Source organism: Myotis brandtii, unplaced genomic scaffold (genome assembly GCF_000412655.1).
Source record: "Myotis brandtii unplaced genomic scaffold, ASM41265v1 scaffold728, whole genome shotgun sequence".
Lineage (NCBI taxonomy): Eukaryota > Metazoa > Chordata > Mammalia > Chiroptera > Vespertilionidae > Myotis > Myotis brandtii.
In genome coordinates, this window is record NW_005370875.1 from 555,758 (window position 1) to 575,968 (window position 20,211).

General features: G+C 39.5%; 1 protein-coding gene and 1 long non-coding RNA gene across 11 annotated transcripts in view; one reads left to right on the forward strand and one right to left on the reverse strand.

The window, feature by feature from the left end:
- RABEP1 (rabaptin, RAB GTPase binding effector protein 1) overlaps positions 1-20,211 on the forward strand; it is a 108,002-nt gene that overhangs the window by 64,174 nt on the left and 23,617 nt on the right. For 9 of the 10 annotated variants that reach the window (XM_014530213.1, XM_014530214.1, XM_014530212.1 and 6 more), the window contains 5 exons: positions 4,194-4,329; positions 7,525-7,703; positions 12,036-12,167; positions 17,778-18,245; positions 19,489-19,593. In XM_014530213.1, coding sequence (XP_014385699.1) covers positions 4,194-4,329; positions 7,525-7,703; positions 12,036-12,167; positions 17,778-18,245; positions 19,489-19,593 — 1,020 coding nt within the window. The remainder of the gene's footprint in view (positions 1-4,193; positions 4,330-7,524; positions 7,704-12,035; positions 12,168-17,777; positions 18,246-19,488; positions 19,594-20,211) is intronic. The other variant, XM_014530217.1, reaches the window with a different exon arrangement.
- On the reverse strand, positions 8,361-12,662 carry LOC106724121. Its single transcript, XR_001359880.1, has 3 exons — positions 12,552-12,662; positions 8,403-8,409; positions 8,361-8,371 (listed from the first exon to the last, which is right to left on the reverse strand). It is a non-coding gene; the product is annotated as an uncharacterized LOC106724121 (long non-coding RNA).

Genomic DNA, 20,211 nt, shown 5'->3' on the forward strand with positions numbered 1-20,211 from the left:
AGAGAGAGAGATAGAGAGATAGAGATAGATAGGTAGATAGATAGATAGATAGATAGAAAGAGAGAGAGAGAAAGATCGATTGGTTGCCTTCCTTTTTGGTGTATAGGACAACACTCCAACCAACTGAGCCACCCAGCCAGGGCTTTCACAGTTTATTTATCTACTAGTGGCCCAGTGCACGGAATTCGTGCAGGGGTAGGGTCCCTAGGCCTGGCCTTCGTATCAAGGCCGATCTTCCCTGACTGGACAAAAATCGTGCACCTATGGATGAGGACAGTGGGTGGGGAGTGAGGGCGGAGGGTGGGGCGGGAACTGGGAGGAGGGGAGTTATGGGGGGGAAAAAAAAGAGGAACAAATGTAATCTGAACAATAAAGATTTAATTTAAAAAAATGGGCAAGATCTTTATGGAATGTATAGGGTGGAGCAAAAGTAGGTTTATAGTTGGTTATACGGAAAATCTTACCTAATAATATACAAACATGTAAATTGACTGTACCTTTGCTATGCTAACCAGCCAATCAGGAAAGTATGCAAATTAACAAAGATGGTGGTTAATTTGCATACGTAGGCTCCAAGCAGTGGAGCAAAGCCTGACAGCCCGGGGGCCAGAGCAGCGACAGCCCCGGGGTCGGCGGAGCAGTGAAAGCCTCAATTGACCATCACACCGTCACAAAGATGGCAGTGCCCATAGCCACAAGATGGCAGCGCCCAGTCCCCTCAGCCCTGCTGGAGTCCCCCAGTCCTTTCAGCCCCGCCGGGGGTGGCAGGCACATGGTGCGGCCAGACCCGCCCTCAGCCTCCCAGCTGCCCAGGGAGGGCCCAAGGTGCAGTCAAGCCTCGATGTCCGCTGCCCAGCCGCCCAGGCCCGCCCGAGGCTCAGGTAACCCGGGCCAGCTGAGGCTTGCGCTGCCAGCAGTGGCAGCAGCAGAGGTGTGATGGGGGCGTCGCCTTCCCCTGATCACCAGGTCGCCTCTTGCCCCTGAGGGGTCCTGGACTGTGAGAGGGGGCAGCCCTGGCTAAGGGACCCCCCCCCCCGTCCAGTGCATGAATTTTCATGCACCGGGCCTCTAGTACAAGAATAAACTTTCTTTGTACACACAGTTGTAAATGTACTTTTGCCCCACCCTGTATTAAAAATGAAGATCTGAATACATGTGTGTTCCTTAATGAAAAGTTAATGTAATGTAAAGCAGGCATATACTTAGGAGCCTTAGGTTGTCATGGAATATTTTGCAGATGCAGTTGTAAACAGGATGAGCTTAACAGGAGCTCAAAGAAAAATGTAACCAACTGCAAAGAAGAAATCAATGTATAATTAACCAAACAGTGTGTATATAAGGAATGGCTAAGGCTTCTTCTTCAGGGAGACAGAGCTTTGAATGTGAATCTCCTGTCTCCTTTACTTACTGCAAGTAAATAAAACTACCTTGTGACAACCAAAACAAGCAGACAGTATATCTGAAAAATAATCTATAAATTCAGAATTCCACTAAAAAATCCAATAAGAAACTTGGTGAGTAAATTCTAGAATTCATACAGACAAGCAAAGGATCAGAAATATATTCAGCAAAATTTTAAGAAGGCAAGGTGAGGAGACTTGCCCTACCTACCAGATATTAACACATAGTAAAGCTACTGTAATTAAGATAGTTTGTTATTGATTTAGGGGTAAACAAATAGACCAGTGAAACAGACTAGAGAACCCAGAAATACTCATATATGAAAATTTGATATATGACATGTGGCATTACAAATCAATGGGGAAAGAAAGGGTTGTTAACAAATAGGCTTTAAAAATAATTAGTTATAAATATGGAATTAAGTGAAATAAACTTTCTACCTCACACTTTACAAATAATTTTAATGAATTAAAAACCATAAGAGTGAAAAGTAAATCCTTAAAATTTTCCTATGTTAAATAAAGAGAATGTTATTTGGGGGACAAAAACATTTCTTAAATAAGACAAAAATATTGTCTGTGAAAGAAATGATTGACAAATTTGCCTACCTTAGAATATAAAATTTTTTAAAAAATGTCACACCCAAAGTTGAAGAGCTATAGAGTTAGAAGTTATCTATCTATACCCCAAATACCTGACAAAAGATTAGTATCCAAACTTAATAAAAATTGCCTAGCCCACAAGTGACAAATGGCCCAGTAGAGAAATAAGAATATGAACAAGCAGTTCACAAAAGAGGAAATCACAATAGTCAAAGAATGTGAAAAAATATTGAACTTCACTAGAAATTAGGGAAATGTAAGTGAAAATGGGATACCATTTTACCCTAGCCAGATTACATTACAAATTTGTTGTGTTCAGCCTGGCCAGTGTGGCTCACCAGTTGAGTGTTGATCCAGGAACCAAAAGTCACTGGTTCAATTCCCAGTCATGTCACATGCCCAGGTTCGAGCTCAGTCCCCAGTGGGGGGCGTGCAGGAGGCAGCCGATTGATGCTGTTTCTCATCGATGTTTCTATCTATCTCTCTTCTTCCCTTTGTCTCTTAAAAAGAAAAATGTGTTGTGTTCACTCCCTGTTTGAGTGTGTGGAACTTTTCCCAGTTCTAGCTGCTGTGTCAAGTTGGAGCCTCAGTTGACTGTTAGGGGGTTCTTGTTGCTTTTTGTTACTTTCTCTTGCATAGATAATTGTACTACATAAGTCCATATAGGTAGCTTTCAGTGGTTTGTCCCCACCTTCTGTTTATCACTTGGTTTTGTTTTCTTTTAGATATCCATGTGTTTTTGGTTTTGTTAGTTTTTTAAAAAATATATTTTTATTGATTTCAGGGAGAGGAAAGGAGAGAAAATCATCAGTTGACTGAGCCACACCGTCTGGGCTGTTATTTTATTTTTGTAAAGATTTTTTAAAATTGATTTTTAGAGAGAGAAGAAGGGAGAGGGAGAGAGCAAGAAACATCGATGTGAGTGGGAAAGACGGATTGGCTGCCTCCTGCACGCTCCCCTACCTACTTGACTGGAAATCCAACTGGCAAATGATGCCCAACCCAGCCACACCAGCTAGGGCTGGTTTTCTAATTTTAGTTAACTCTGTTAGGACATGTGGAATTCAAGGAAATTCATGTACTGTTCCACCATTGCCACTATTTTCCCAGAGTGCTGCTCAATAGCCTTTGAATGTTAGACATTTAATGTTAATTGAGTCAAATATTTGTTCTAAGAAGTAATAACTGGTAGAGTTAGTGGTATATACTACTATTTTGTATCTGCTGCATTGACTCTTTTACCATCAACTGAACAATTATTCTCTCCAGGTAATAGGAAAATGCCTCACAACAGCCAGCACTTTGTCATGCTTGGTTAGTATCTTTCTGATTGGCTGACAACCTCCAGTGAAGCATCAAATGGCAGCTTTAAATAATTATCTTAAGTCTGTGACCAGTATTACTGTATTGAATGAATATCTAGGAGTAAAGATAACTGAAAACAGATCAGTCAGCTATTTCATGTTTGAAGAAGTGTGAAGATAAAAGGCATGATAATGACCTTGAAAATTAAATTAGACATAATGGTTAGAAAAACGATTTGTAATGCCACATGAAAGTTAACTAAAGGCTAATGAATGGACGGTCTCTAAGGGTGAAACAGGTGATTCTATAATCACTTTCTATGGCAAGATTGCATTTTATTTTGGTTATATCTGTTTCAGATTTAGACTAAATTGTTAACATTTGAACAATATAGTTGATTGCTAACAGAAGTAAAGCAGTTTTTTTTTTAAGTTGTGATTTTAAAAAGTATTCTGCATTTGCCTTCCTATTTGTGTTTGTTACGGTATAAGACCAGTTATTTTCCCCCTCATGACTTTCTCTTTTTTCCTTCCATGAATATATGTGCCTGTGAAAATGTCTCCTTTTTATAAATTAATGCATTTGTAATCATCTCATTAGAAATCAAAGAAAAGCAAACTTATAAAGGTATGGTGCTATTTCTAACTTTAGAAAGTAACTACTGTCTAAAATAAAAACAGCCTGATGCTAGTGAGTATAAGATAAAATGAGCATATGTATTTGTTGCTCTGGGAATACAAATTGGAACTACCTTTTTGAAAAGAAAATACAAAACTTATGTGTAATCTCAATTGTATATTTACTCTTGTGGTTTGATTGTAGGCTGTTAGTTATTTTCCCAATTTTCTATATAAGTGTAGTTTAATAGAATGTATCTTCTTTCAGGTTAAAGAACTGAATCATTATCTGGAGGCTGAGAAATCTTGTAGGACTGACCTAGAGATGTATGTAGCTGTTTTAAATACTCAGAAATCCGTTCTACAGGAAGATGCTGAGAAACTGCGAAAAGAATTGCATGAAGGTAAATATATATCCTATGTGTTTTTTTAAAAAATTTTTTTAAAATATATTTTATTGATTTTTTGCAGAGAGGAAGGGAGAGGGATAGAGAGTTAGAAACATCAATGAGAGAGAAACATCGATCAGCTGCCTCATGCACACCCCCTACTGGGGATGTGCCCGCAACCGAGGTGCATGTCCTTGACCGGAATCGAACCTGGGACCCTTCAGTCCACAGGTCAACGCTCTATCCACTGAGCCAAACCGGTTAGGGCATATCCTATGTATTTTTTTATCTTAGTTTCTAAGAGAACTGTGATATTGATGAACAAAACAATAACAAATCTTAAAATACTATTCCAATATATTAGTGGTTTAATTGAAGCTTTCGCAGTTGGTTTGAATATTCCCATGAAAATCTGGAGATTTGAGGTCTACTAAAGATACTTAGATCATTAGTGGCTTCTCTTTCTTACAGGACCCAGTGATAACTTCACAGGGCATGAGCTCTTGGCTGAAAGATAACAGGGCTGGGAACTTCTGCTTAAACTGTTTTTGCCCTCGATCCATTTTGATAGAGATGGATTAGCAAAAGTGATGTATATAAATAATGTATTCTGGTGTTCTTTAGTAACATCCCTATTTATAAGGGACAATTTTGATTTCACTAGTTTGGTAGCAGAGAAGAGATGCAGAAATTGACTATTTTCCCAGGACAGAGGAAGAAGGATCATCTTTTCCTCATTTAACTAAAAATATACTTTTGTCTTTAATTCTTCTACTGAGTCCTGTACACCTGGGGTTCTTAACTTTTTTGTGTCATGGACTCTTGGAAATTTTGTGAAGCCCTTTCAGAATAATGTTTTTAATCCATAAAATACATAGGATTACAAAAGAAACCAACTATATGTGGTATAGTAATAAATGTGCTATTGCAATAATGCATTAAATAACAAGGTCTAGCAGCAGATCTAACAACTTATAATTTTGAAGTAGTTATGAGCATAAATGTTATATATATATTAAGATATTTGTGGCTTCTGTTGGTGATCAAGTCATAGTTATTATTATATTTACTGTGGTTGGTTGCCTACATTTCATAATTGAAGGAAATGATAAATTTCAGTTAGAGGTTCGTGAAAGTAAAGATCTAATTTTTTTCCCTCATGCAACTATATGCGCTCTATTGAAATCTTACATTCGTTGCAGGTTATGCTAGTAACACATTTTAATATGCAGGTTTAAGACTATATTGATAGAGTCCTACAGTGAATACTTTTAAGTATATCAAATGCTGTGAAACATATACTCTTCCGTAAATAATTTAGGTTTGCATATGAGTTAGTATTTTTTCCCTAAATAGTGGAAAGCTGAAATTATATAAGTGTACAGAATTATTTCATAAAATGTTATGAAAATAACCCAAAGTTTGAGCAAGTCTTTGGCTTTCAAGAAACTTGAAATGTGCTGCTGCAGTGAAAAAGACATCCAAATTCTGAAAGGATGTTAAAAAAAAAAAAAGGAATTGCTATTTAAACTATGTGCTCCAACCCTTCCAGAAATAGTATAAGACTGACAAACTTTCCTAATATATCTGGAAAAGTATCTGAGAAGTTTCACTAAAATGAGTATGTGGATAGAGTAATTTCCATACTGAAACCTACCAAAAAATAGTATTTGAATGAAAAGATGACAGACAAAGTTTCAGCAGCAGCCTAAATTGGTAACAACAGCCTAAATTGGTGGAATTAGATATACAGTACAACCAAGTTAGTGCAGTTGCATATCAGAGGTGCTAGGATTGGAGGTGTGTTAGGAGGCAGCAGTGCCATAAATAGGCTTCTTTAAAGAAGTTGTTCTTTCTTTAAAATTTTTTTTATTTTTATTTCAGAGAGGAAGGGAGAGGGAGAGATAGAAACATCAATGATGAGAATCACTGATTGGCTGCCTCCTGCACACCCCCTACTGGGGATCGAGCCCACAACCCAGGCATGTGCCCTTGACTGGAATCAAACCTGGGACCCTTCAGTCCGCAGGCTGATGCTCCATCCACTGAGCCAAATCAGCTAGGGCCAAAGAAGTTGTTCTTAAGTGGAGTTTTGCAAGAAAAGTAGGTATTTGTCAATGATGAACATAATATTTGAGGTCATTTGCATGTGGTACAACTACAGCAAGATAAGGAAGTAAAAGAAGTGTGGTTCAGCAGAAGAGGTGTAGCATGCAAAATGTGAAACAGGAGAGGTAGGCGTGGGCCACGCCACAGAGATTTTGGATTTTATCCTGTGGGCAGAAAGGAGCCTCTGAAGGGTTTAAAATCTTTTTTCTTAATTAACAACTTTATTGAGATGTAATTTGCATGCCATGAAGTTCACTCTTTTAAGGTGTACAGTTCTAATTTCAGAACATTTATTTTATTCCCCCCAAAATTCTATATCCATTGCCAGACATCCCCTATTCTCTCCTCCCTCCCAGCCCCTGGCAACCACTAACCTACTTTCTGTCTCTATAGATTTGCCTCTTCTGGATTTCTATATAAATAGGATGATACAATGTATGGCATTTGTACCTGGCTTCACTGAAGGGTTTTAAACTTTCGAGTGATAATATTAATTTTGCATTTTAGAAAGTTCAATTTAACAGCAGGTTGGAGGATAGAATAGAGAGGGTAAGACTAATGGCGGGAAGAATAACAAAGGGACTGCTGTTGTAGTTGTCTAAGTTACGATGGTTGATCTAAGGCAGAAAATGGCTGTGTCATATTGCACAGGAGGCAGCGTTAGTAGGCTTCTGTTCCATTAGTAGGCTTCTGAGGCAGGAAAAGTCAGAAATATGAGTTGTCTCTTACGTTTCTTGCTTAGGTTGAACTGATGAGTATCAACAACACAAGCATTTACAAAGATTCTTTGACTTAGCCTGAGAGGTCAAAACTAAATGGGCTCAAGAAGGATTCCTGGGTAACAGATTTATGAGTGGTTACTAAACCTTTGACCTTTAGAGCAACGCTTCCCAAGTGTATTCCCTAGAACAGCGGTCGCCAACCAGTGGTCTGCGAAGGATCACTGGTGGTCCATGAGGTCCGAAAGGTTGGCAACCGCTGCCCTAGAACACTTGCTTTGTGAGTGGCACTGTGGCAAAGATTTTTTTGTCAAAGAAATTTGGGAAATACTGTCTTGCCTACCATTGAAATTCAGGGTTTTTGATTGGGGGATTCTTGCAGTTTGCCATCTTTTGGAGCAAGAGCGACAACAACACAATCAGTTAAAACATACGTGGCAGAAGGCCAATGACCAGTTTCTGGAATCTCAGCGTTTGCTGATGAGGGACATGCAGAGAATGGAGATTGTGCTAACTTCAGAACAGCTCCGACAAGTTGAAGAACTGAAAAAGAAAGATCAGGTGAGTAGTATTTTTATGGGACTTGCTTGCTTTGTTGATAATGCATCCTCACTCATTCACATACATGTGACTTCATTATTTTATGTATATTAGAGACTGACTTAATCCTGAAATAAAGTGATGTATGCCATTTCAAAAAACATAGGTGCATTTGAGGGATTTTGTTTTTCAACTTTAGAAATGGCCTTACCTGGAGGAAAAACATGTTTAGAAATGATCTGCTCGAGACTGCAGTATGCAACTGTGCATATTTCTGAGAAATTATTTCTCTATAGTTCTGTCCAGTTTCCCTAGGGCTCTTGAAGTATGTTAATCCAGGCCAGGTCTTACATGAAATTGCTCTAAAAGCCTTCTTAGAAGGTGACAGGGTGGGATGGAGAGGCTGAGTGATATGTAAAGGCAGGTGTCTAGAGTGCTGCATACCCAAGATCCTGTTTGCTTCTTATGATTTAAAAATGATACAAGTCCTCATGTTAAAAATATTTTGTTTTTAAGTACAAAGTAAAATTACAAATATAAAATGATGAAGTAAAAATGATGTCTCTTGACATCTCTCCCACACCTCCCTTCCCAGAAGTAGCCACTTTTAAATCAGGAGTAATCAGCTTGGAAGATAGTCTTCCAGACCATGTTGTGTATTTATTAGTGTATGTTTAGAACTTTGTTTCCTACAGCTGATATCACAGTATAAATACTTACTTTATAACTTACTTTTCTCAGAAGCATTATCTCAAATATATTTTCACATCAGAGATCTGTCTCTCATTAGCTGGTAGCATGGATGTACTGTAATTGATTTAATCCTTCTTGTAGTGAGCATCTAAATAGTTCCTTTTGTGTGTGTCATTTTAAACTGTTGCAGCTAATTGTGTATACGTACAATTATTTCCCTAGGATGGCTGTGTAGAAGCTTTTTAGGTATTAGAAATATTTTATTTTATTCTTTTAATATATTTTTATTGATATTAGAGAGAAAGGGAGAGGGAGAAAGAGACTGAAACATCAATGATGAGAGAGAATCATGGATCAGCTGCCTCCTGCACACCCCCTACTGGGGATCGAGCCCGCAACCTGACCTTGACCGGAATCGAACCCGGGACCCTTCCGCAGGCCAATGCTCTATTCACCGGCTAGGGTTAGAAATATTTTAAATTACTTTGTATGACTTAGTTTAGATTTTGTTTTTCAGAAGTTTCTTCCTTTTTAATTTGCTTTTGTGTTTCTTAATTCTGACTCATTCATCTTGTGTGTAGACACGGTAAATATAAAGGTTTAGATTCTAAAGTTCAGATCTAGTCATGTTCCTTCTGCTGCCCATTAAAACAGTCTTAATTCGTATAACTAGTCATTTAAAGCCTTTAATACAATTTATTGAGCTTTTGCTATATACATGTCAGCATTGTGCTAAGTTTAAATATTAAGCTTTATCTGACATTAGAGGCCCGGTGCACGAAATTCATGCGGGGGGGGGTGGGGGGGGGGGCCCTCAGCCTGACCTGCACCCTCTCCAGTTTAGGCAGTTGGACATCCCTCTTGCAATCCGGGACCTCTGGCTCCTAACCGCTCACCTGCCTGTCTGTCCTAACCACTCTGCCTGCCTGTCTGATCCCCCTAACTGCCCTGCCCTGCCCGCCTGATCCCCCTTACTGCCCTCTCCTGCCGGCCTGTTCGACCCTATTAATTTATTTTTTAATCTTATCCCCTTAACACACAATTGTATTTGACTTCCTTATTGGCTTCTCCCTGTCACACAATTTTTCTCTCTCTTTATTTAACGCTTTTTCCTACTGACTCATCATTTATAAACTTTTCTTTCCTCATTTCCTACTTCTGTTTCATCATCCTTCTTCCCATCTTTCTCCTACCCTCCCTCCCTCCCCACATTCCTTTTTTCCTTTATCTTTACTCCTCCCCCCCTCCCCTTTTCCTTCCTTCCCACCTTAATATTTTTCTTCACTTCCTCCCTCGGACCTGCTTTGCTCCCTCCCCCATTTCTTCCTTCTTCCCATTCTCCTTTTAAGCTCTACCTGCTCCCCTTTAAAACTTTTCTTCCCTTCCTCTTTCTCTCATCCACATTCTTCTCTACTTACTTTCATTGTTTTAATATCTATGTACCTACCTAATTGTTCAGTAGCATTTATCTTTCTTTTCTGACTCCTACTTTTAAAATCTGTACCCAGTACACAACTATACTTGATTTTCATTATAGCTCCTACAGTTCACTCACACATCCTCTTTCCCTCTGCTCCCTACTGACTCCTTTATAAAGTTCTTCCCTCTCTCCTTCCCTTCTTAAAGCTTCTGTTGGGGCGGGGGCGTTAATCCCCAGCCCAGAGCTCAGCCCTCCCGCCACTGTCCTGCTCCCATTCCCTGCCCAGGATGCCCGGCCCAGTGAGGGTGGCCGAGGCCTACTCAGCCCGTGGCCCGGGTGCTGCTGCCGTGAAGCAGTAGTGTCTCCACCTAGAAACCCTGTGGCTGTCCTCCACTCCGTCCTGAACCCATGGGCGCCTCCCAGCCAACGGCTGCCACTGCCCTCCTCCCGCATCTGGGCGGGGCTCCCGCTCTGCACTGCCTGCAACCTGCCCCTCGCTGGGTGCACCTGGTCTGCCCCCCCTCCCCCACCCGGTTGCCACCCCCTTCCACGTGGTTTCTTTCCCTTCCTATTGTATCCTATCCTACCCCTGGCCTTGAAGCTGCCAGAGCAGAGGGTGGGGACGCAGCCTGCTGATATGGTCGTGACATGATGCTGTAATGGACAAATTTGCATATTCCTCTATTATTAAATTAGATTATTAGATTAGATAGTTCTTAAAACAATAATACTGTCCAATTGAAGTAGAGAGTAATGACCAGTCTCTGATTTCAGAGTGTAGGCAGTCACCACCCTCTTCCATATACCTCACTTCTCATGTGCCTGCTCTTTTCAGTCACATCAGACTATTCCGAATTCCCTCAGATGGCTGCCTGTGCCCTGTATTTTTGTACCTACTTCCTTTTTCCCTGGAAGCCTTGCTTGTCTCCTCTCACAGAAGTGGCAAACTCATATTACTGATCCTTCAAGATCCACCTGAATTTCTAGCTCTCTCAAATGAAATCAGTCATTAAAAAAACCCATACTTGTATAGTATTGCAATTGTTTGTGAGTTTGTCCCTTCCCTCTAGGCATTAAAGGCATCTTGTTTTTGAGTGAATGACTACATCTACTTCAATCTTTCCTTTTGTATTTCATATAAATTGGTGCATCTTTTTTTTTTTTAAAGATTTTTTCATTGATTTTTAGAGAGGGAGGTAAAGAGTGGAGAGAGAGAGAAACATCAATGCGAGAGCCAAACGATTGCCTGCCTCCTACACACCACTCACTGGGGATGGAGCCTGAAACCTGGGCATGTGCCCTGACTGGGAATCCAACCAGCAACCTTTTGGTACATGGGATGACACCCAGCCAACTGATCCACACTGGCCAGGGCTGTACATCTTTCTAATGGATAAGTAATATCCTTATTAGTCTTCTACAGTGATCTGAAGGACTGTTCTGTGCAAAGTTTCTTTCTTGGATCATTTGAAAAAGAGGAGGGGCTTTCTTTCTTTTCTTTTTCTTTTACTTGTTTCTTGAGAGTGGAAGGGAGGGGGAGAGACGGAGAGATAGAAACATCGATGTGAGAAAGAAACATCAATTGGTTGCCTCCCACACACGCCCCACCCAGGGCCAAGGATTGAGTCTACGATGAGGTATATGCCCTTGACCAGAATCAAACTCAGGATCCTTCAGTTCAAGGGTTGACACACCATTCCACTGAGCCAAATCGGCCAGGGCGGGTTTGCTTTCTTTTGTTTTGCCTTTCACATTGTATACTTTCTTGGAAGCTATTTCCTGATTTCTTCTTTTTATTAGGGTTCATAGTTTGTGTCTATAGTATTAAAATATTTTGTTTTGCCCAGCATAGCTTAGTGGTTGAGCATTGACCTATGAACCAGGAGGTCATGGTTCGATTCCCCGGTCAGGGCATATGCCTGGGTTGCGGGCTCGATCCCCAGTGTGGGAAGTGCAGGAGGTAGCTGATCAGTGATTCGCTCTCATCATCGATGTTTTTATCTCTCTCCCCTTTCCCTTCCTCTCTGAAATCAATAAACATATATTTAAAATAAATAAATAAATAAAATATTTTGTTTTAACCAGATGCCCTTAGATGTGATTGCAAAACAAATAAACTTAAGTGTCCAGTTTTCTCTCACTATAAAGTTCTTGTTCGTTTTTGTTTTGAGTGGTTAAAGAACTACAGGAATCATTAAATATAGATTACTGGGTAATATTTTTTTCTTTCTAACTTTTAGGAGGAAGATGAACAACAAAGACTTAATAAGAGAAAGGACCACAAAAAAACAGATGTTGAGGAAGAAGTGAAACTACCAGTAGTGTGTGCTTTAACTCATGAAGAATCTTCAGCCCAGTTATCAAATGAAGAGGTATAGTGAATCTGTAATTAAAATCATTGTATGCATGATGTTACCATTTTAGCTTCTCAAACATTAATCAGTTACATTGTTCATCTGGGAAGTGTATAACTACTAGCTGAAAATTAGATAAAATGATATTTACTTTCAGTCATTCTTATGTTGGTATAAGTAGTACTATTTGAAACGTGTTGCAATTTCTCTCATAGTCTCTGAAATAATTTGGATGTTCTTTTATCCAGTGGTTCCAAAATTAAAACATTAGAAGAAATCTTTAATATCTGCAAAATCTTTTTTATATGAATAATTAATGTTGTTAATACATTGAGCTTTTTGTTTAAAAGAGATTATTTAAAATGTTGAAACACGTAACTCCCTATAGCATATATGAAGTACAGACAGTCCCCAGGTTAGGTCAGACTTGACGTACATCGTTTTGTGGTTAAGTCGCCATCTCCTATTTATTTATAAAAAAAAACAAAGTTCCGTCATTTCGACATATGTACATATGTGCTTTATGTTTTTTATTTATTTACCACAAGTAAAGGTCAGGAATTGTTATCTTTCTTTTAAATTTTTTTTTACTGTTTCACTTCATTACTGCTGTGTATGTGCTCCATGTGAGTGACGTAGGTGCTAATGTAGGTAGGTTCCGACTTACAGCGAAAATCGTGTTACTTTAGTTACGCTGTAGGAACAGATCTCTGACTTAACCCGAGGACCTACTGTATTAGGTCTTAAAGCCCTGAGAATAATAGTAGGTGAGGTTTGGCAGATTGTGGTGGGGTATGGTATAACATTTCGGGTATTGGGAATGGATGAGGTAGAGGGACCTGGAGGTGGAAAGTGTAAGGTGGTGTTCTTATGGCCTCATTACCTTTCATCCACAATGTGGACAGGCCTCCTCATTAGGTTTCCTGTCTTCAGCCTGTCCCACTCCATTGCACCCTCAGTGTTACTGGCAGATTTATTTTCTTAAGTGCAGCTGTAGTCAGGCCACTCCCCTACTCAAAACTACCACTGCCTCCCATTGCCTAGATAATGAAGTGCAAATTCCTCACTCAGATAGTGGAGGCCATTCATAATGTGCGCTCTGTTTTAGCCACATTGATTGCCTTGTGCTACACTCCCCATCTTGCATGTTGGTTTCTTCACCTGGAATGCTAATCTCCCTCTGCTTTTCTGATATTGAAATCCTTCTATTTATTCTTCAAGACTCATGCTGGTATCCCCTCTTCAATGATAGAAATGCTTCTCTTATTGCCTTTAGGATAAAAACTAAAAAAGGTCCCTAGCTTGGCATACAATTATTTAAAATGTTGAAACACTTAACTCCCTATAGCATATATGAAGTATTAACTAGTATTAGACAGTTGAAAGACCCTTCTAGCCTTACTATGCTGGCCACTTCATCCTGGCCAGACATTTCTACTTATTGTCAGTGCTCACATGCCTTGTTTATACTGTCCCTGCTGCTTAGAATTTCATGCTCACTTCCCTACCCCTGCCTCCTTTCCCGGCCTGCTACAGCAATTTCAGTTATATTGGATTAAGGGTCTTACCCACTTTCAGAGGTGTTTTTGTTTATTTTGCAGATTTACTCTGAGCCATGTGTATCTTCCTGGTGGCTTATATTTCCATGTTTATGGATTGTTTGACATTTTAAGAAAAGTTTATAAAAATCCTATCAGACATTGAAAAGTATGATGTAATTGTTTTTCTGCATTCTTTGTTTTGAATCATACACTGAGGACCACTAGGACTGATTCTGCGGTATTTTTTTTTAATAGTTAGATTCCCAGGAGATTGTCTCAACTTTTGGGTACTGCCAAATATTATGTGGTTTCTGTGTCATGCAGTCCTGTGTCCAGGAATGTTTGAAAAAGTTTCAAACATTTCCAAAAATATTTTAGCAGGAATATAGGAAAGGGAGATTTTTTGTGATTTGCCATGAAGCCTTTTTTAATTTTTAATTTTGTCTTAACAGATCTATGATATATTGTGTATAGCATTATTTCATGACATTTGAAATAATCTTTTAGACTTTCAGATCTGATATTTTGAATATTTGTTTCAAGTTGAGAATTAGGACAATTTACTTTAGCCTGTTGGTTTAAAGTTAATATGGAATGCTTTGGAAACTTAGTCATATTTATTGGTAATAAAAACATTTAAATTTGTAGGACATCATATCTTTAACCTTATGCTTAGAATATGCTTTTCTCACTACAATGTATATATGTTCATTATAGAAAACTTGGAAAATACAGGAAGGTATACAAAGTAAAAATAACCGGTAGGCAATTCTGCTGCCCAGAGATAGTCACCAATAATATTTTGCTATGTACCCTCTCCTTTCCCTCTTTCTGTTTTCATTCCCAAAGTTAATGTATATGTGTTTCTATTTGTACTTTTTAAACATAATCCAATTGTAACTCTACATAATGTTTTATATATCATTCCCTTCCCCCACACTTAAATCTGTCTTTAAAGGTTTTGACACATCAGTAAATGTTGTTTCCAAAAAAGATAATGTAATGGCTGACATATTTCAGCATGTAAATGTACCATAATTCCTTACTCTCCTACTGATTGATTTATGCCCAGGTTTTAATTTGTAAAAGTCACTGAGTGACAACATGGAGAGGTCAATGCTAGGGAAAGAAAAGTTTGGTGGTATTCACATTCCTCTTAGAAATGAGAGTTGTGCCCCAGCATATGTGGTACACCAGGCAAACCACCTAGGGAAGCAGCAGAGCTGGTCATGAGGCAGAACAGGAGTAAGGACAAAGCATGCCCTAAAGCCATTGTTGGTTTTTTGGGGGAAAAGGGAAGGAAGAGCAGGGTAAACCGCATAAAATTGGCTAGTTTGAATAATTCTAGTGGGTTTTGGGGTAGGGGAAATACTGGCTTGGTGTGTAAGAGTCAGATAAAGGAATTGGCTGGAGATATTGACTCAGGATTGGTTGATTTGTATATGAAAGGCATGTTTGCAGGCATGATGTTTATTCTAGGAATTAGCTAGCTTGGGAAGGGCAGTCTCTCCTTGGCCAGCAAGGCCCCAAAATGTCAAAAACATTGTAAAATATAGAAAATAAAAATACGCTATTTACACACTAATATATATAGTCAAGTTTGTCCATTTTTTACTAGTATCAACTTTTTCATTATTATAAGTAATGCCATAATGCTATTATATACAGGGTATCCCAAAAATGTATACACACTTTGAATAATTATTAATTCTAGTGGGTTAAATCTGAAAAGAAACATCAGTTGAGCTATCAGAAAAAAAGTGTGTATACATTTTTTTGGGACACCCTTTATAATTCTTTTTTGTACAAAAATCATATGGACTTACCTGATTACTTCTTTAGTATAAGTTTGTGGGAAAAGAACTGCTGAGTTTGAGGACATAAACATTTGCAAGGTATTAGGACATATTGTTGAATCATCTTTTGGAAATACCACAACAGTTTACAATTCTCCTGGAAGTGTTCCTTATGCTGTCTGCTGTTTTTCTGCCCCTGTCCCCTTCCCTCTTTGTCACAGCAGCATTGTATGTGATAGCATTAGATGTTAGGCTCCTTCATAGTTCACAGAATGGGTTCTCAGTTCTTATTAGGATACTTCTTTGGGACCTTTGCCATAGCTATTTAATATATACTAGATTTGTGTTCCTTAGTTATCTGAATTTCACAGATGAAAGAAATCAAGAACTTAATATAAAAGTTGTCAACTATTTTACCAAGTAAGGACATTTTTTAGACATGAAAAAAATTTTATTCCATAAACTTTTTTTAGTTCATAAAAGGAAGAACATTTAACAACAAAAAGTAGGAAGGCTATTATCCTATATAATAAAAGCCTAATATGCAAATCGACCAAACGGAATGACCAAGCGAACAACCAGTCGCTATGATGTGCACTGACCACCAGGGGGGCAGACGCTGAATGCAGGAGCTGCTCCCAGCCTGCAGGCCCCAGGCTAGCCAAGGTGGGTACCAGCAAAGGCCCCTGCCTCGATCGCTCTGCCAGTCAGCCCACAGATCAGCCCTGATCGCTAGCCAGGCCTAGGGACCCTACCGGTGCACAAATTTTGTGCACCGGGCCTCTAGTCTTAAAATAAAGGCTAGTACTTTAATTTTAGTGCATTTAGTTTCAAGAGAAACTTGCTATATTTTCCTTGTTTTCTAATCCTCACTAGCTGTGTGACTGCATCACAAAATGGCACTGGTGCCCTTTTTTACTTTGAGAATGTGCTGTACCACATTTTAAAAAATTGAGATGAAATTCATGTAACATAGAGTTAACCATTTAAAGTGCAGCAGAATTGAATATGCTTACAATGTTATTCAGTCATCACCTCTGTCTAGTTTCAAAACATTTTCATCACCCCCAAAAGAAGATCCTATATCCATTAAGGAGTCACTCCCCATTCTCTTTTCCTCTCAGCCTCTGGCAACCACTTGTTTGTTTTTGGTCTTTGTGGACTCATCTATTCTGAACTCATCTATTCATATATTTGGGATCAAACGATATATATAACTTTTGCATCTGGCTTCTTTCACTTAGTGTGCCACATTTAACATATAAATTACATCGTGCTTGAAACTTGATTTCTGGCATACCACATTACCCTCATTTCACTTCTGCCATTCTGCTACTCCTTCCTCTCTCCATCCCCAAAATGTGTTTTTCAGGGTTCTGCCCTTGACCTTCTCAGCCTACAGATTATGTTAGGTGTTCTGATTTGGTGCTGTGATTTGAGTTATCATTATATGATGGTTACTCCCAAGTCTCTGTCTAAAGACTTAAATGTCCCTCTATTGGATGGACATCTCCACTTGGATATACAACAGGCATCTCACACTCAACATTCTCAGCACTGAATTTTAGCAAACCTTCTCTGACTGCTTATGTGTGGACTAAATTCCTCTCCTTGAGCTACCAAGCCATTCAGTACATAGTAGTAGCCTATCATTTTATTAAATACAATGTTCTGATAGCCTGCTTACTTGTTTAGTTTTTCATGAAGCCATAAGCATCTTTTTTTTTTATACTATTTATTTTATTTTTTTTGTTTTTTAGGCCATAAGCATCTTGAGGGCAGAGATTGCTCACAGTTGTATCCTGAGTTCACAGGATGCAAGTTGTATCTTGTTCACAGATGTATCCCAAGTGCCTGGTTTAGTGCCCAGCAAGCAAATAGAGGGTACTCAATAAATGTTTGTTCGCCCTGACCGGTTTGGCTCAGTGGATAGAGCGTCGGCCTGTGGACTCAAGAGTCCTGGGTTTGATTCCAGTCAAGGGCATGTACCTTGGTTGCGGGCACATCCCCAGTGGGGAGTGTGCAGGAGGCAGCTGATCGATGTTTCTCTCTCATCGATGTTTCTAACTCCCTATCCCTCTCCTCTCCTCTCTGTAAAAAATGAATAAAATATATTAAATAAATAAATAAATAAATAAATAAATAAATGTTTGTTCAATAAATACGTGAAGGTAACACACTAATGATTATCATGTGTAACTTGTGGCAAAATACTTTTAGCATATGGTAGTTTTCCTTTTTGAAAATACAGAGAATTTCCTAATGTAACAATATGTATTTTCACATTTCAGGAGCATTTAGATAGTACCCATGGTTCAGTCCATTCCTTAGATGCAGATTTACTGTTGCCATCTGGAGATCCATTCAGTAAATTGGACAATGACATGTTTAAAGATGGACTCAGGAGAGCACAGTCTACAGACAGCTTGGGAACCTCAGGCTCACTGCAATCCAAAGCTTTAGGTTATAACTACAAAGCAAAATCTGCTGGAAACCTGGACGAATCAGATTTTGGACCACTAGTAGGAGCAGATTCCGTGTCTGAGAACTTTGATACTGCCTCCCTTGGGTCACTGCAAATGCCAAGTGGGTTTACATTAACCAAAGATCAGGAAAGAGCAATCAAGGCAATGACACCTGAACAAGAAGAGACTGCATCTCTCCTCTCCAGTGTCACCCAGGGTATGGAAAGTGCTTATATGTCCCCCAGTGGTTATCGCTTAGTCAGTGAGACAGAATGGAATCTCCTGCAGAAAGAGGTAAGTTATCTTTCTCTTTTCCTCCTGATCACTTTGAGCAATACTAGGTATCCAGAATTTATTGTTCATTCAGAAGATAGTCTCTGGAGTCAGTACATGTACATGCTGTTGGCAAGTGGATATTCACCTTATTGTCTGACCCTTGTCATAGTCTGCTTTGGCTCTCCCAGGTGATTATGATGAAGGAACTGACTAGCTAATTGCATTGAGTGTGAACTTTTCTACCTGAAGTCATACCTCTGAAGTGGAGCAGTCTGCCTGAATAGCATAGCTAAGTTTAAGTTAGAGTAGCCTGAATTTGCTTTGCTTTGCAGTTTCTATAATCTCAATGTATTCCAAGATTCCTACTTTTTCATCTTTCCTTGATATTTAAAGTGCAAATGCTTGTCAGCAGTGAATGTTGAGAGTGAATTTAAGGGGAGAGGGTGGAAAATACGGGAGAGAAAAAAAGGCAGCCTTTAATGAGGTTAATTTTCCTTCTAGTAGTATTTGTAAATTCAGAAGTAAGATAGAAGATAAAACCTATAATATATACTTGCATAGTGCTTTACAGATTACAAAGCCTTTCACATACCTCATCTCTTTGAGCTTCTTAATAATAATGAGGCAGTCAGGACATGATTGTCCCCAGTTTACAGGAGAAGAAAGCTCAAAAGGTCAAGTGAGTTGTTTAAGTTTCCCCGTGACTTGGCAGCAAAACCTGGGTTAGAATACAAGTTTTCTGACTTCCAGTGCTTTCCTTTACCCAGGGTTACTTTTCTTTAAAGAAGCTGTCAATCAGTAAGTAGAACAGCTTATTAAGCTGCAGAGAAATGTTTCTTCTCTAACATGTGAGAAGGTGCTGCTTAATAGTTTCATACCTACTTGGTAATTGGAGCAGGTGAAATGGGTAATGGCACTGGTTCCTCCTCCCATCCCCTTCCTTGGCTGGGTTTCAGTTGTGAGTTTCATGGTGTAGTACCTTCTGCTTGCTTTGTGTTTTCCTCAAATGTGGTGTTTTGTGGCACTTAGTCTCTTGGTGGTAAAGTTATGTCTCTTGTTTTGCTAACGTACTTGTATCAGAGGTTATGACTTTTTAGAATCCAATCCTATGTTGTAACTTCTTGCCTTAAGTACCTGAAGAAATTGTTTACTCCATGTTCTACTTTGAGTAACATAGGTAAGACTGTGCATGTGTTGCTCACGTTTGTGATGTAGAATTATTTTGTTCTGCCTGATAAGAGGTAATTTTGGTGCCCTTCAGGTACATAATGCTGGAAATAAACTTGGTAGACGTTGTGATATGTGTTCCAATTATGAAAAACAGTTACAAGGAATTCAGATTCAGGAAGCCGAAACAAGAGACCAGGTGAGTTTCTTTTGGGTATGCCAAATTGGTGAGCTGTTGTCCTTTTCATTGGAAGTGCAGAATTAATTGTTTTCCCCTCCCATTTGCTTTATGAAGTACATCCATCTTGTTAAATATGAAATAATCTGGTACATGCAGTGTCAGTTAGATCTCCAGTGGGAGCACACTAGAACCTCTGCATCTGTGTGTCTTTGCTTCATCAGCTTGCCCAACATCTCACAGGTCAGCTCAGCTCTTTCAGAAACACTGGTACATCCTACCTACAAACTTGCCCCTTCTGCTCAAGTGATACTATCATCCTATATAATAAAGAGGTGATATGCAAATGGACCATCACTCCAACACACAAGATGGCCGCCCCCATGTGGATACAAGATGGTTGGCAGGGGAGGGCAGTTGTGGGCGATCAGGCCAGCAGGGGAGGACAGTTGGAGGGGACCCAGGCCTGCAGGGGAGGGCAGTTGAGGGGGGACCAGGCCTGCAGGGGAGGGCAGTTAGGGGAAATTGGGCTGGCAGGGGAGGGCAGTTAGGGGCGACCAGGCTGGCAAGGAGGGCAGTTAGGGGTGACTGGGCCAGCAGGGGAGGGCAGTTGGGGGTGACTGGGCCAGCAGGGGAGGG